Genomic DNA, 15,589 nt, shown 5'->3' on the forward strand with positions numbered 1-15,589 from the left:
TCCCTCCTATTTGAAATAGACGCATTACAAAAACAGAGAAAAAGGTGTAGGACTCATTGTATAGTATGCTGTCCCCTAATGTCTTCTACAATCGTTTAAAACAACGAACATGGCTCCAATACAAGGGGAGTTTCTTTTGCGGCGTACCGTCTGCAACTTATGCCAGTACATGGAGTGAAAAACTTCTTTCTTTCTTTAGTGACTAGGAAGACCATCCGCATTAAAACTTACATGAACTGTGAGTCCACACATGTATCCTATATGATACAATGTCCCAAATATTCACTGCAGTATATAGGCTGTACCATTCGTAAATTTAAAAATCACAATGGTTAACACATTATTGCGGCAAACCTGAATAATCTTTCTAGTTCTCGTAATCTTTCAGGTGCATCTAAGCTCTTTATAGGTGTACATTTTGGATCTGTTTCAGGTACATATGTCTGTGACTGCAATTGAACATATCGCCCATGCCATTTGGTCAGGGGATTGGAGAAAGGCTTTGCTCAAACGCGAAGCTTTTTGGATTTTCTAAAAGCTCATGTCCCATTAGGCCTAAACTTCAAAAAGGATATAACCCCTTAACGCTCTGCGCCGTAGCTCTACGGCGCAGAGGTATAAGGGATGTATGAAGAGGGCTCACGGGCTGAGTCCTCTTCATACAGAGGTGGGGGTTTTTGCATTTTGCACAAAACCCCCACCGCTAATAACCGTGGTCGGTGCTTGCACCGATCGCGGCTATTAACCCTCTAAACGCCGCCCGCAAAGTCGCGGGCGGCGTTCAAAAGACGGCGGCGCGCGGGCGCCGCCATCTTTTTTTCGATCGCCACGCCCCCGAACGTCATCGGGGGGCGGCGATCGGTTACCATGGTAGCCTCGGGTCTTCTCTTGACACGAGGCTACATGGTTTATGCAGGTTCGTTACAATGAGCCAGTGGCTCATTGTAATGTAAGACCTGCAAAAACGCCATATATTGCAATACTGTAGTATTGCAGTATATGGTAGGAGCGATCTGATCATCTAGGGTTAATGTACCCTAGATGGTCTAAAAAATAGTGAAAAAAAAAAGAAAAAAAAAAGTTTAAAAAATAAAAAAAATTAATAAAATATTAAAAGTTCAAATCACCCCCCTTTCCCTAGAACGGATATAAAACATAACAAACAGTAAAAATCACAGACATATTAGGTATCGCCGCGTCCCAAAATGCCCGATCTATCAAAATATAAAAACGGTTACGGCCGGCGGTGACCTCCGAGGCGGGAAATGGCGCCCAAATGTCCGAAATGCGACTTTTACACCTTTTTACATAACATAAAAAATGAAATAAAAAATGATCAAAATGTCGCACAGACCTCAAAATGGTAGCAATGAAAACGTCGCCTCATTTCGCAAAAAATGACCCCTCACACATTTCCGTGCGCCAAAGTATGAAAAAGTTATTAGCGTCAGAAGATGGCAAAACATTTTTTTTCTTTTTTGTACACATTCGTTTAATTTTTGAAAATGTATTAAAACACAATAAAACCTATATAAATTTGGTATCACCGCGATCGCACCGAACCAAAGAATAAAGTAGGCATGTTATTTGGAGCGAAGAGTGAAAGTCGTAAAAACTGAGCCCACAAGAACGTGACGCACGTGCGGTTTTTTTTCAATTTTTCCACATTTGGAATTTTTTTTCAGCTTCGCAGTACACGGCATGTTAAAATAAATAACATTACAGGAAAGTAAAATTTGTTACGCACAAAATAAGCCCTCACACAGGTCTGTACACGTAAAAATGAAAAAGTTATGGATTTTTGAAGTTGGAGAGCGAGAAATTAGCCGAAAAACCCTCCGTCCTTAAGGGGTTAATGTAATTCTGTTAAGTATGTACATATATAATTCTCTTGGCTGTGGTGAGCTGAAAAAAAGTCTTTACACATATTGCCCCCCTTTTTTTCTCCTATAAAAATAGACACATGACAGAGCAGTTTGTCAGGGGGACCCAATAAAAAAAAAAAGACAGTTTTAATATAAAAACACTCTGGCAGTATGCACACTATTCTCTATGGGAACATGGTGGAGCCAGATAAAGGTTCCCTTTAATATTTATTTCTCTTATTATATTATGTATATATAATATTTATGCTGAGAATATAATCTGTAACGCATTTAAATGTAAAATGAGTCTGGTATTTATTTCACCTTATGCTTGCATGACTTGATTAATAACTCAATAAAAAATAAGAGAGAACATTGGTTCATATTGTTTATGTACTTTCATGCATCTGGAGAGTCTAACTCTTGAGGGAAAAAGGCCTGCAGGACAAAGCGCTAGAGTTGTGCAGGTTGGTGGAAATTCAGGTTATTCTGATTTTGGGACACAATTTGGGCAGGCAGAACTTTAAACCAAACCGCAGCTGCATTAAAGTCAATGGAGACCCATATTTTAACACCCAAAAACGGCTGTAAAATGGGGGTAGTAAGGACAAGAGGACTGAAAAATGGTGGAAATAACAGGGACATTTCCCTGGCCACATTGGGATAAGAAAACTTAAAATATCAAAATAACATAAAAAATTAAGAGAAAATTTTAAAGAAAAATAATTAGCAATAAAAGCATGTGACAGCGATTAAAGGGTGTTCTAACCCAGTTATTCTCCTTTATTTTATTGCGGGTAAAGGTGCTCTGGGTGTATGACCCAGTTATTTCCATATTATTTTAGTAGAAATGGAAAAACCAGACACCCTTCCTCTCGCTGTGTTTAAAATTATGGTACTGCAGAATGTCAAATTTTCAAGTTCAGGTTACGGAGACATGAATTGTCAAAATTTCAAGTTTCGGTAATATGGAGATGATAAATTTCAAGTTCAGGCAATATGGAATTAAAATGTTTTAAGCTGAAGTTCCAGGAAAGCGGAATTAAAAAATTTGCAGTTGATGTTGTGGGAATGCAGAACTTGTTCAGACACTGGCAAAACACAATATACCGGTAATATATAGCATTGAAAAATATTCACTAATGGCGCATATAACAAACTCCCACTCTCAGATGTCATCACAGGGTGCAGTTAAATTACTTAAAATTGATATTGGTAACACTATCGCTTTGGAAACGTACATTTTTAGGGCTGCATGAAGACGCCTATTAAGTTTTAAAATTCAATACAAGGATATGCAGTGCACACTTAAAAATATACAATTGTCTGAAAAAAGGATTACAAAGAAAATACAAATATACAGACATAAACAGTTGTAAAGTTAAAGGAAATAAGACAAATTGCCTTACTAATGAATAGTAGCAAAGATTAGGCGGAAGTGTGTCTTGACAGCCCCTTCTTGTGTTGATAAATTCCCCAAAAGACTGTCAATGGGCATGTGTATAGCCATTAATTTATAGCTGGTGGATTTTCCTCCCACTGCCCATCTTATGATGTCAGAGATGGATGTTCATATGCTAATTTGAACTATACCACCCACCTCAGTGAGGCACATTTGTAAATGAGTAACTCATAACTCTTCACCGAGAACAGTTACAAAGAGGCAAACATCTGGGTATCTTATTCTCTATCATCCCATACCATAATTTGGGGTTGCTAGACTACAAATCAGGGGTCTTACATGATCTGACCATGTTTCTGAATAGCTGAAGCATTTTATCCTGTTAGTGGGGCCTCATAACTACGTGTTATGTTCAAGTTATTAAGTAATAATTAAGTATTGCTGTTTAATCCTCTATAAGCAGTACTTTAGCTACCTATAAGTACCAGTATGCAATTCTTCACAGTGCCCTAAGAAGGGCAATTATTTCAGATTTATAACTGTCCATAATCATATCAGTCTTCTTTCTAAACCATAATGCCCTGAAAAGAGAAATTGCTGTTTTTTGAAAGGTCATCATGTTTTAGAAGCTGTAACTTTTAAATCCCTCAATGAAAATGGCAATATTAAGGTTTGTAAAAATAACGGTTACATTGCTATTATTTTGGTATTGTCAAAGCTTTTGATCGTTTTTTATATTTCTTGGTAGTTAGAAAGCATTAAAATTGCAATTCTCAAATAATTTTTGTAAATTTTTATGCCCGTTACAGAACAGGTATGATAAATTAATAATTGCTTAACCAAGGTTTCTATGGGCATGGCAATACTAATTTTATGTGTGTTTCTACTGTATCCTATTTTTAATACTCTATGCAGTGTTTGGGTAAAGGATGATTTTTTTGATGGTTTTTATTTGTTTTTTAAATTATTTTAACTCTTTTACTGCCTCATTAGGAGACTTATACTTCAGATAACTTGATGCCTTATAAAATATAAAACATTACTTCTGCAGTAATGCTGTCACAGTAACCCTGCAATCACAAGGGAGTGACAGACGGATTCTTGTTTACTCTGTACCCCCCCCCCCCCTTTAGCTGCTGCAACCCTGCTTGATTATGGCAGTTAAGGGGTCAATCTGCCCTGGGCAGAGAGAATCCGCAGGGACCAGGTTGTGTGTAACTGCCAGTTTCCTGCTGCTGATCGGGTTGAAGCTCTCACAGTTCCAGCCTGTGCATCAGGACAAAAATGCTTGTCCTAATATGGCAATGGCCATTAATTTTCACACTGTCCACAACTAAATCTTTCAAACTAAATTTATCAAAGGTGTCATAAGGTAAGACATTGCAGAATTAAACTAGGCAGTTTTATGCTATACAAAGCTGCTCTAAAACTCTCCCCATCAGCATTCTTTTTGGAGCACAGACTATTTCTGTCTAAAAACCTAAAAAAAAGAGGCATAGACTTTTTTTAGTGCAAATTATGACGGAATCATAAACAGATTGACAAATCTGCCCCATTGTTTTTAAACTGAATGTGTAATTATGTTGTAACGTGTGTTTTTTTCCGAATGTTTAACCTCATTTTCCACTCTGCCCGAACCTCCAACTTCTCAAAATTCATTGGTAAAGTCTTTACCCATTGGACACCTCCTTTCTACTCTGATTTAAAACTTCTTATATCTTTTCAATTTTTTGCAGTTGGCATGCACATTCATCAAACAAAATATGGCTGAGAATTTCACAGATAAGCAATTCATTTTTGAAGCAAGAAGCTATGTGCTTAGACAAATTGTAACAGGTATGTAAGACCTTTGTGATTGTAGGATAACCCTAAAGATTTAGGCTGTTGGCATCTGATTAATTGCACAGACAAGTAACAATTGTCATATACAAGAAATATTTGCCTGCGTCCTTTAATCCCCTCTCGCCCCCAGTGTTTCTAACTTGTATCTAACTTGTAGCTTTTTCCCTCTTACCACACCTGTGGTTTTTGTGATCTGTGAGGGTCTCAGGACTGATAACTTATATTAAATTTTACCTTACTTCCTGCCAGCTGGGGCAGGGCAGGTTCATCACAGAGCCGAGTCCTCCACCCCTCCTGTGTAAAATGCTCCTTTCCTTCACTTTGAAAAAAAAACACCTCCCTCACCCCAGTCACGGTTTGTCTTACCACTGGTTCCTCCTAGCAATCTGCAGTGACTGGAGGGAGGTTTTTATTCAACTTCTGTGCGCTACAGCATTAGTTATAGGCAGCAGCACGCACATGGCAGTGGTCGGGACAGCACCGCCAGCCTCTGTATGCAGAGAATTGAATCTGTGAAAGTGCAAAGATCTGCTCAATATTTTCAGTCAATCAATGGAAATGTTATACCTTATTAATAGTAATGAGTGAACCCGTTACAATTCAGGTTGACTGAACCAGAATTTTAAAAACATGTTGGGGTACCAAAATCACACCCCAATCAGTAACACCCACGATTTTTGCTGACACAATAAGTTATCTACTGAATTTGAGAATATTCATATTTTCAGACTATACTTCAATAATTTATAGCCTATATGGTAGTTTTCAGTTGTACTCAAATTTGTGAAAAAAGAAATACAGTGGGTATGGAAAGTATTCAGACCCCTTTAAATTTTTTACGCTTTGTTTCATTTCAGCCAATTAGTAAGATCGAAAAAGTTATTCTTTTTGCTCAATAATCTAAACTGTGCACCCCATCTTGACGGGGAAAAAAAGGAAAAATATAGAGATTTTTGCTAATTTATTAAACAAGAAAAACTAAAATATCACAAGGTCATAAATATACAGACCCCTTCTTCACTATTGAGTAGAAGCAAGTCCCTCCAGAGATGCTCAATTGGGTTTAGGTCAGGGTTTTGACCTAGAATGTCAAGAATGGTCACCAAATTGTTCTTAAGCCACTGCTTTCTTATTTTAGCAGTGTGCTTAGGGTCATTGTCTTGTTTGAAGGGAACCCCCCCCCCATTGCATGATGCTACCACCACAGTGTTGCACTGTTGTGATTGTATTTGGCAGGAGATGAGCAATGCCTGGTTTTCTCCACATATACCACTTAGAAGTAACACCAAAACGTTCAATCTTCATCTCATCAGTTTAATCTCTTTCAAATGTTTTGCACTGAGGAAAGACTACCATCAGAACACTCTGCCATAAAACTCTGACTGGTGAAGGGCTGCAGTGATAGTTGACTTTGTGGAACTTTCTCCCATCTTTCTACTGCATCTCTGGAGCTCAGCCACCATAATCTTGGTATTCTTCTTTAATTCTCTCACCAAGGCTCTTCTCCCCCTATGTCCTAGTTTGGCTGGATGGCCAGGTCAAGTAAGAGTTGTGGTCATAAACTTCTTCCATTTAAGGCCACTGTAATGCTGCAAAAATCGTAAACTTAGCCAGATTTGTGCCCTGCCAAAATCTCTGAGCTCCTAAGGCAGTTCCTTAGACCTCATGAATCTCCGGTATTCTGACATGCACTTTGAGCTGTGAGGTCTTATATAGCCTTTCCTAATCAAGTCCAATCAGTTTAATTAAACACAGTTTGACTCCAATGAAGGAGTAGAACCATCTCAAGGAGGAGTGTTGCCGCAAACAGTCTAAGTACTTATGATCATGTGATATTTCAGTTTTATTGTTTAATAAATTAGCAAAAACATCTACATTTCAGTTTTTATGTCCAGACAGGGTGGAGAGTGTACATTAATGAGCAAAAAAATAACTTTTTGATCTTACCAATTGGCTGCAATGAAAAAAGGAGTGAAAAATGTAAAGTGGTTTAAATACTTTCCATAGCCACTCTATAATACCTTTTTAAAACTTTATTTGGTTATCCTAAAATCACTGCATATTAACTTTCATAGAAAATAGTATCATTCATAGTAAAATCATCAGGGTTTTGATCATTATGTTTGTATGGATAACATGGATGACATGTGCATTACTAACCCATTCTAAGTTAGTAAAAATAATCATTAGGAATACATGTATATTACAGACAATGTAAAGGGTGAAGGGCGGCACAGTGAAAAATTGATCAATATCCAATTGTGGGTGCAGGGTCGTAGGGGTCCAGCTCAAGATCCCAAGAATCCAAGTAATCACACAGACGAGCAGCACTCTGTGGCGTGGAATATTTATTCACAAGTGGAAATGCAACATTTCAGCTAACTCAATGTAGCCATTCTCAAGCAGTGTGATCATTGCTACAGAGCGGGTTTAAATCCCACGCAGGATGTGACATCATGAGCAGTGAATAATCAAAGTACAAAATTCATTATATATTAGTAAAAATAAATTGTGCAGGGAATACATAACAGTCTAGTGTCCATAATATAGCATATAAAAGATAATTTGAATCGATATATAATACATGAGAATATTGGTATTTGTAAATATATCTATCGCGTATGTCCACTGGTTGCATAGCAACCGATAACGCTAGAGGCAGCTTTGCACATGACAACTTCAACGATGGCTAAGATTCAGCACATAGTCCCATGTACTAGAGGCCATACCTGACTGTCGCGGTGACTTCACACTGGACAGCACCGTTATAGTATCGCAATCTGGGTCACAGCAGTGAAGACAGCTTAGCAATCTCCACCTCGGCGTCGCTGTACCAGGTGTCACTGCGGCTCTCGCGAGAACTAATCCTGTGTGTCGGCGGCCATCTGGGAATAAGGAAAATGTACTCAAAGCCAGTGAAAGGGTGCGTAAAGTAAGGAGAATATTTGGGTTGCGGGTATAGTCCATCGTGAGTTATGAGGGGCGATATGTGTCTCTAAGGACTAAAAGTCCAAAGTTGGCAAATACACAGCTAATTTTCACTCAGTAGACTGAGTGTGTTGCTATGACTACCAGAAAACAGTCTAATTAACCTCCTCCAACCTTTGGTAATGGTACCTAAGCACTAGATAACTCCACCTTAAATGCACCTACTTACATGAGGAATGCATTAGCAAAAAATTGGACACAGGGGTAGAGACAAAAAAATAAATAAATAAAAAAACAAGAAATAATGTAAATACGTAAAATGGTAGCAAGTTGATGAGAATCTGGTGGTGCTTGGTGGTGATTGTCCCCCGGCTTTGTGACAGATGTGATCTAAGTGAAAAGAAGAAAAAACTCAATCAATTACAGTTATATGAGTCATCAAAAGATTATTAGAGGATACATCCTAACATTGAGGTATCTGTAAGCATATATTAGATGGAACCTACAGGATAAACTGAATTCAGAGTCTTAATGTTAAAATCCATATTTAGACCAATCAGTTGAGTCTGTGAATCCATTCAGTCTCACGTCGTTTAAGGACCCTCCTGAGAGGTGGGACGCAATCTATGATACAGAATTTGAGATGGTGTAATCTGTGGCCAGATTCTGAAAAATTTAGAGGGACTGGTAGGTCAAGTTTTGAGGTATTGATAGATGACCGATGATTATTTAGCCTTAATCTTCATTCAGTCAAGGTCTCCCCTATGTAAGGGCAAGGGCATTATGGCACATAAATTACGTAATCTGATCTACAAATTACATGGTGTTTTAACGAATACTTAATGCCAGTCATTGATGAATATGTCACCTTTCAGCATATTCTTTCAATTTCCGCAAGGTTTGCAAGGTTCCATTTCCTTGTTATGGGGCCAATGTTGCTCCTGACCAGACAATCCCTCAACTTTTTTGGTCTACTGTATGAGAATAAAGGGGGTGACTTGAATTCTCCAATGTTGGCATGAAAACGTAACAGAATCGTCCAGTGTCTTCGAATCACTTTGGCAATAAATTGACTATGTAATCCAAAAGTGGATACAAAGGGGACCCTGCTTATTTTATTTAGGCCTTTTTCTTTAGGAATATGTAGTGTGGATTTATCAAGTTTTTTAGCTCTGTCCCTGTGTCTGGTGATGAGCTGAGTGGAATAACCTCAAGATTGTATCAGATGTCCGACAAATTTACAGCTAAAGTCGACCCGCAATTGGTCATCCACAATTCTCCTAACCATCTGGATGTAAGGAAGGGAATTCATGAATCTCTTGGGGTGTGCACTATCATATCTCAAAAGGTTGTTCCTTTCAGTGGTTTTGACATATAGATCCATCTTGAATCTATTTCCTTCAATGTAAACACTGATATCCAAAAAGTTCCACAAATTTGATGACAAATATATCAACGACTCCTTCAGGTCTGTCATAAAAATGTTGGCGCATGTGGAGGCCATGTTGCCCCCATTGGCCGTCCCACATAATTGCAAGTAGTAGTCATCTCCAAACATAAAGTAGTTGCAAGTTAGTATAATGTCTAACAGATCTAAAACAGACATTGTACACTCTTCAGATAAATCAGTGGTACTCTAGGCTTTTTTGACGCAAGAGAGCCCCCTCTCGTGATTGATGCTAGTGTACAAACTAGCAACATCAAGTGAGGCTAGAATAGCGTTAGGGGGACCTCCATTTTGTGTATTTTGTTAAGAAAATCGGACATATCCCGAATATAGGATCTAGCGGATACAGCAAATCGACACAGAATTTTTTCCACAAAAATTGCTGCAGGCGATAATACAGAATTTCTCCCAGACTTTGTCTATGATGTCGATAGCATAGGCATTCTCCACTAATATCCTGAGTCTTTTCAAAATCCAAGGTAATGGATTTCCTGATAACTTGTGGTACACTTCTTTTTCTGCAAGTTGACATATGATCATGATCTCATTTATGTAATTTTCCCGATCCATGATGACAATTGCTCCACCTCTGTCGGCAGGTTTGATTATCAACTTGTTGTCATTGATCAGCTCAGTAAGTGACATCCTAGCAGATTTGAATACATTATTGTGGATCTTAGGAAAATTCTCTTGTCCCCATGTACTCTGTAATCCTGAAATATCCTGTTTTACTAGGGATATAAATGTCGCCGCTGCACAGGAGATGACAAAAGGCACGAAATTGCTTTTATTGTACAGACCTAAATCTTTAAGCACAACTGTGATATAGGGTTTTGTGCATCTGTAGAACTAGTAGGAACATGTTGTTGGGCAAACCAAACTTTCAATTTAACTGATCGGGACTTCCGGTTCCGGCCCCGCCATGTGAAGCAGCGAGGAAAGGGAGCTCCGCCACCCGAATCCCAGCAACACACCACAGCCAGCTCAATCACCCGGAATCGGGAGACATAGTAGGCAAGGCTGACAACTGCACACCCAGCAGTCCAGAAAGGTGAGCGGACGGGAGCACGGAGCAGCGGCGGCGTTCAGAAAAGGAACGCACAGGGGAACACGTGGCAGCCATTAACAGCGCAAGAGAAATAGAAGCTGACAGCAGCGGTGCCCGCTAGTATCATCCTTTCTCTTCACAGCACGTGCTAGTCTCAGGCGCGCGGAAGCTACCGGAGCTGCCGACCGTGGGAGCATAGCAGGCCAGAAGCAAAAGCCTGGAGGGTGGACGTGGAGGCAAGAGCGCCATAGCGTGGAACATCAGGGCAGCAGAGAAAGGAGGCAGCTCATCCCCCTGCAAACGGTAAATCCAGCAGACACTGCGATTTATTAAACACAGCGCTCCGAATTGTTAAAAGGCCTGAATCACAGATTTGGCTCTACGCAATTTAACATCAGAAGGCTCTATAAGACCCAATAATGCTGCTCCCTCACACGCAAATACGGGCACAGGGGGGAGACGTGTCCGAAGACAACTTTGGAGAATCAGATACAAGCTCACAGCCCCAAGCCAAAGCCCCTATAAACTATAAGAAGCTGGCTAAGGAGGTAGCAAAGAAAATAGCTCCTAGTATACAGGAGACAGTCTCTAATGCAATTGAAGATACACTACAAACCTTACAAATGGAGATAGATTCTCATACTAATCGATTAGATGAAGCGGAAAGGCGCATCTCGCTCTGGAAGATGACTTGGCGACGGCTTTAACAAAAATAACAGCAGCCACGACAGAATCAGCTAGAATGGCGGATAAGATAGAAGATCTTGAAAACAGGTCACGCAGTAGCAATATACGCCTGGTGGGATTACCTGAGAGGATCGCTCCACAGCAACTTTATAAAGTTTTCTCAGAACAGCTGCCACAGCTACTGGGGCTCCATGGCCCATTAAAAGTCGAGCGAGCCCACAGAATTGGCCCTCCCAGAGAAATACGCTCTCCATCATCCCAACAGTCAGGAGGGGAAGAACGCCCAAGGCAGGCGAACGCAAAATATCTGGACTACTCGGACAAAGAGGCCATTCTGAGGGCATACAGGCGCATGAGAGAACCTCTAATAATAGAGAATACAAAGATCCTGATTTTTGCGGATTATTCAGCAGAACTCACCAGGAAACGGCGAGCATTTACCCCATTATGTTCAGAACTTTTCAGACGACAATGGAAATTCCAGCTATTATATCCTGCTCCTCTCAAAGTGATATATCCAGATGGCTCCACACACACATTCACTGATCCAAGACTGGCGGAAGCAGCGCTAACAAAATCACCTAGCGGGAACAGATCCTCAGAGACTCAAAAGGCCCCTGCGCCACCCACTAGCCCCAGATCAAGACCATCATCTTCAGACAAGAGTGGGGGAAAACCTCAGCGGTCCATCAGACAACAAAGATAAGTAAAGACAAAAGGAAAGCAGGAAAGGCAAAGATTCTGTGAGTGACTATGTTACACAGCAAAATGGGATTGTGTTTTAAGAAGTAAGGGTGAATTGCCTAAAGAGATTTGGGATGATTAAGGGTGGGTAGTCTTCCTAGCATGGCGGAATAAGGGGAAGTTTAAAAAAAAGGTATATGTGCTATCCATGTCAGAAATTTGAAATGGATGTTATTTTACTGATGTGTATGTTACAGTTAATTGAACAGTTTTTATGGTATTCTTATGTTCAGTAATATGTTGTTATATGTTTGGCCTAACAAAAGGGGAGAAGAACGAAACCAATTATGCAAGGAATAGTCAGCAAAAAATGTCATGTCTTAAAAAATAATGTCCTTAAAAGTAATATCCTGGAATGTCAAGGGCCTTAGGTCCCCACAGAAACGTTCAATGGTATTGAGACACTTGAAGAGTCTCCATGTAGATGTGGCCATGCTACAGGAATCCCATCTTATGGAGACAGAAACTAAATTTATGAAACGCCTGTGGGTGGCCGAGGCCATTGGATATTCGGAATCCAGTAGAAGGGGGGGAGTACTAATGTTAATTAATAAAAAGTCAGCAATAACGGTGAGGTCCCATACAATATCGGAGGATAGGAGAATTTTGCATGTGATCCTAGATACTCCGACAGGAGAATTAAGTATGTATAATGTCTATGCCCCTAATCTAGAGCAGCAACAATTCTACACGAATCTAATAACACACCTAGCATTGGACTCTTCACCACAGATAGTGGTATCAGGAGATTTCAATCAGGTAATGCACATCAGAGAAGACAGGTCACAACATCTTAGTGTTAATCACCCGCAAACAGAAACTGACAGCACAGATGTCATCAGACTTGGGACTGGTTGATGCTTGGAGGTATATGCACCCGGAAGGGAGGGAGTATTCTTTTTACTCAGACGCACATCAATCCTGGTCACGTATAGACTACCATCTTGTAAGCACTACTCTGAGAGGTAAGATCATACAGACAGATATAGAAGCTATGGCCATCTCAGACCATACACCAATAACTCTATCCTTAAGACTAACCAATGAGCCAGGAACAGACTATATTTGGCGCTTCCCATCCTATATGGCACAAGATGAGGAATTTTTACAACGCTTGAGGGGATGGTGGATAGAATACGAGTTTTATCATTCAGAAACCAGAGACAACCCAGCTATTTACTGGGAGGCTGCGAAAGTAGTCATTAGAGACCAGATAATGCATTACATGGGACGGATCAAAAAAAGATCCAAAAAACTTTTTAATGACAGCACTAGGAAACTCCAAGCGGCATACACAACATACCAGGCATCAGCCTCGCCCACAAACTTAGAACACTGGAAAACGGCTAAGACTAATTACGAAGCACTGATTGAACGACAAGACCGTTACAAACGGACTAACATGAAAGCGCATCTTTTTAGATTTGGAAATAAATCAGACCGGTGACACATATTACTAAACTAAGAAACGAACATGGCCAATTACAAAATGACCCAAAGAAGGTATTAAATATCTTCCGCCAATTTTATTCAGAACTATATACGGACCCCGACCAGTATGACAAAGCAAATGGTGATGCATATTTATCCCAGCTGTCACTACCTAAACTTACTCTAGAACAAAAAGAAATGCTTAATGCAGATATTACTGTTGAGGAGGTGACAGCGGCGATAAAAAATCTTGACTCAGGGAAAGTACCAGGGCCAGATGGCTTTCCAGCAGAGGCATATAAGGGTCTAAGAGATCAAATAGCACCGACCTTGACAAGACACTACAATGCATTATTGCAAGGAGCTTTGTTGCCACCGTTTGCTAATTTAGCATATATAAAAGTCCTCCCAAAACCAGGTAGGGACCCCAAAATACCTATCTATTAAACATAGATAGGATGGAGGCAGAAAAAAAGGGAGAAAAACAGATCAAAAAATTCTTCCGTAAATGGCGTAAATTTGTAGTAAATCATTTATCTTCTGACGAAATACAAGACCTCATGAAAAAACGTAAAAATTCAGAATGGTATTTGACAGAAGACTTGCGGGGAACTCTTGGTAGACTTAAAGTTTAATTAGGGACAAAAGCGACATTTAACGTAAAGGTGTACAGGACATACTGACTGACATCACGCAACTATAATATTCGGAAGCTACTTCCCTTTGGCCTAAGTTATTTATAAGGTTGAGTATGTAGTGTTTGTATTTTTGTTTCTTCGTGTTTCCCACAACAAGCGGGACAAGAGACTTAATGGTGCGTAATGCACCTTGAGATCGCAAAAGATGGTGGAAAAAAATTGAAAAATGGAGGGGAAGGGAAATGGGTATATGAATGCACGGATTGCTGACAGAAAATTCGAAAACAATGTAATTAAATTGTCATTCATGTAAAATGTACCTTTCTTTTTGCTTAATGTAATCTGTAATCATGTGCATGACCTAATTTCCCAATAAAAAAGTTTAAAAAAAAAATAAATTAACTGATCGGAAGAAGCGGGCCAATACTGCCGCAAGTTTTAACCAATCGACCTTTTCAGTGAGGCAGAAAGAAAGTCCCTTACTTAATAGTTCCATTTGTATAGGGGATAAAGACATAGAAGATATATTTACCACGAAATCTTGATGGGAAGAGTTAATTTCTTCTGTGCAGTTGTTTTCAGTGCTTTTCCACTCCTGGTCATGGGGCTGTTTGTCATGGGACTGGTGCCTGTGGCACCTACCGCCACGCCGGGTGTTTCACCTCCACCTTTCAGTTGGGCACTTATAACAGAAGTGTAATAATATAAAAAAAATTAAAAATGAGAGCACCTGTATTAATAAAGTAACTTTTTCAACAAACTTTGCATAAATTATTATAAATGAAGGCAGGAAACTTTGTAGGATATGTTATCAGGGAAGGTGCATCATTTTGCAGGCAATGCCCAACTTAAGAACATGCAGCTTACAAATGACTTCCTAGTTCTAAATGAACCTATTTGACCTGGCATGAAGCTCTCTGGATGCTAGTTATTTAATGTCAAATACAATTGCAGTAGATTTGGTTATTTATACTGTCTGTAGCCTCTTTTACCTGGCTAAAGGATTCACCTGCCACATTGCTTGCATTAAATTTTAAATGGTGAAGGCATTAAAATGTAACTTTTATTAATATTACGTTTAAAAGCAAAACAAAACAAAAGGTATATACTTTCAACCACCAGGATAGTCTCACTGATCTCTCAGGTAATGTGTCGATATATAGAGCATAGGGGACCTGTAGAGGTAATCAAATAATACAGGGATGGTTGCAACATATGGTGACTCTACTATCTACACCAGTGCACATAGTAAAAGGCATAGATCTCACCCATCTTGTCGTCACGGTGGGGGAGGTAGGGATGATCCGTCACCGGCACTTGTAGGTCAGGATAACGATGACTGCACTGCCCCTATTGTGCCCTGTGTTGTAAGATCGCCCTTATTGTCCCAATGTTGCTCCCGTCCTAACAAGGACGGTCCCAAGCTATCCCTATAAGTTAGAAAAACCCTATTTTGCCCTATACAACCGGTATCTAGTCTTCCCGACGCGTTTCCAGTGCCACTCGTTGTGGAACTTTCATCAGGGGAATGAAAAATAGTGGATGGCTGTAGGTCCG

The 15,589-nt window shown here is 39.8% G+C and overlaps 1 protein-coding gene across 6 annotated transcripts in view; it reads left to right on the forward strand.

Annotated features, from left to right (window-relative positions):
* GNPAT (glyceronephosphate O-acyltransferase) overlaps positions 1–15,589 on the forward strand; it is a 159,557-nt gene that overhangs the window by 73,118 nt on the left and 70,850 nt on the right. For all 6 annotated transcript variants that reach the window (XM_072141110.1, XM_072141112.1, XM_072141109.1 and 3 more), the window contains one exon: positions 5,004–5,103. In XM_072141110.1, the coding sequence (XP_071997211.1) occupies positions 5,004–5,103 (100 nt within the window). The remainder of the gene's footprint in view (positions 1–5,003; positions 5,104–15,589) is intronic.

This window comes from Engystomops pustulosus, chromosome 3 (assembly GCF_040894005.1).
Source record: "Engystomops pustulosus chromosome 3, aEngPut4.maternal, whole genome shotgun sequence".
In the NCBI taxonomy this organism is placed as follows: Eukaryota; Metazoa; Chordata; class Amphibia; order Anura; family Leptodactylidae; genus Engystomops; species Engystomops pustulosus.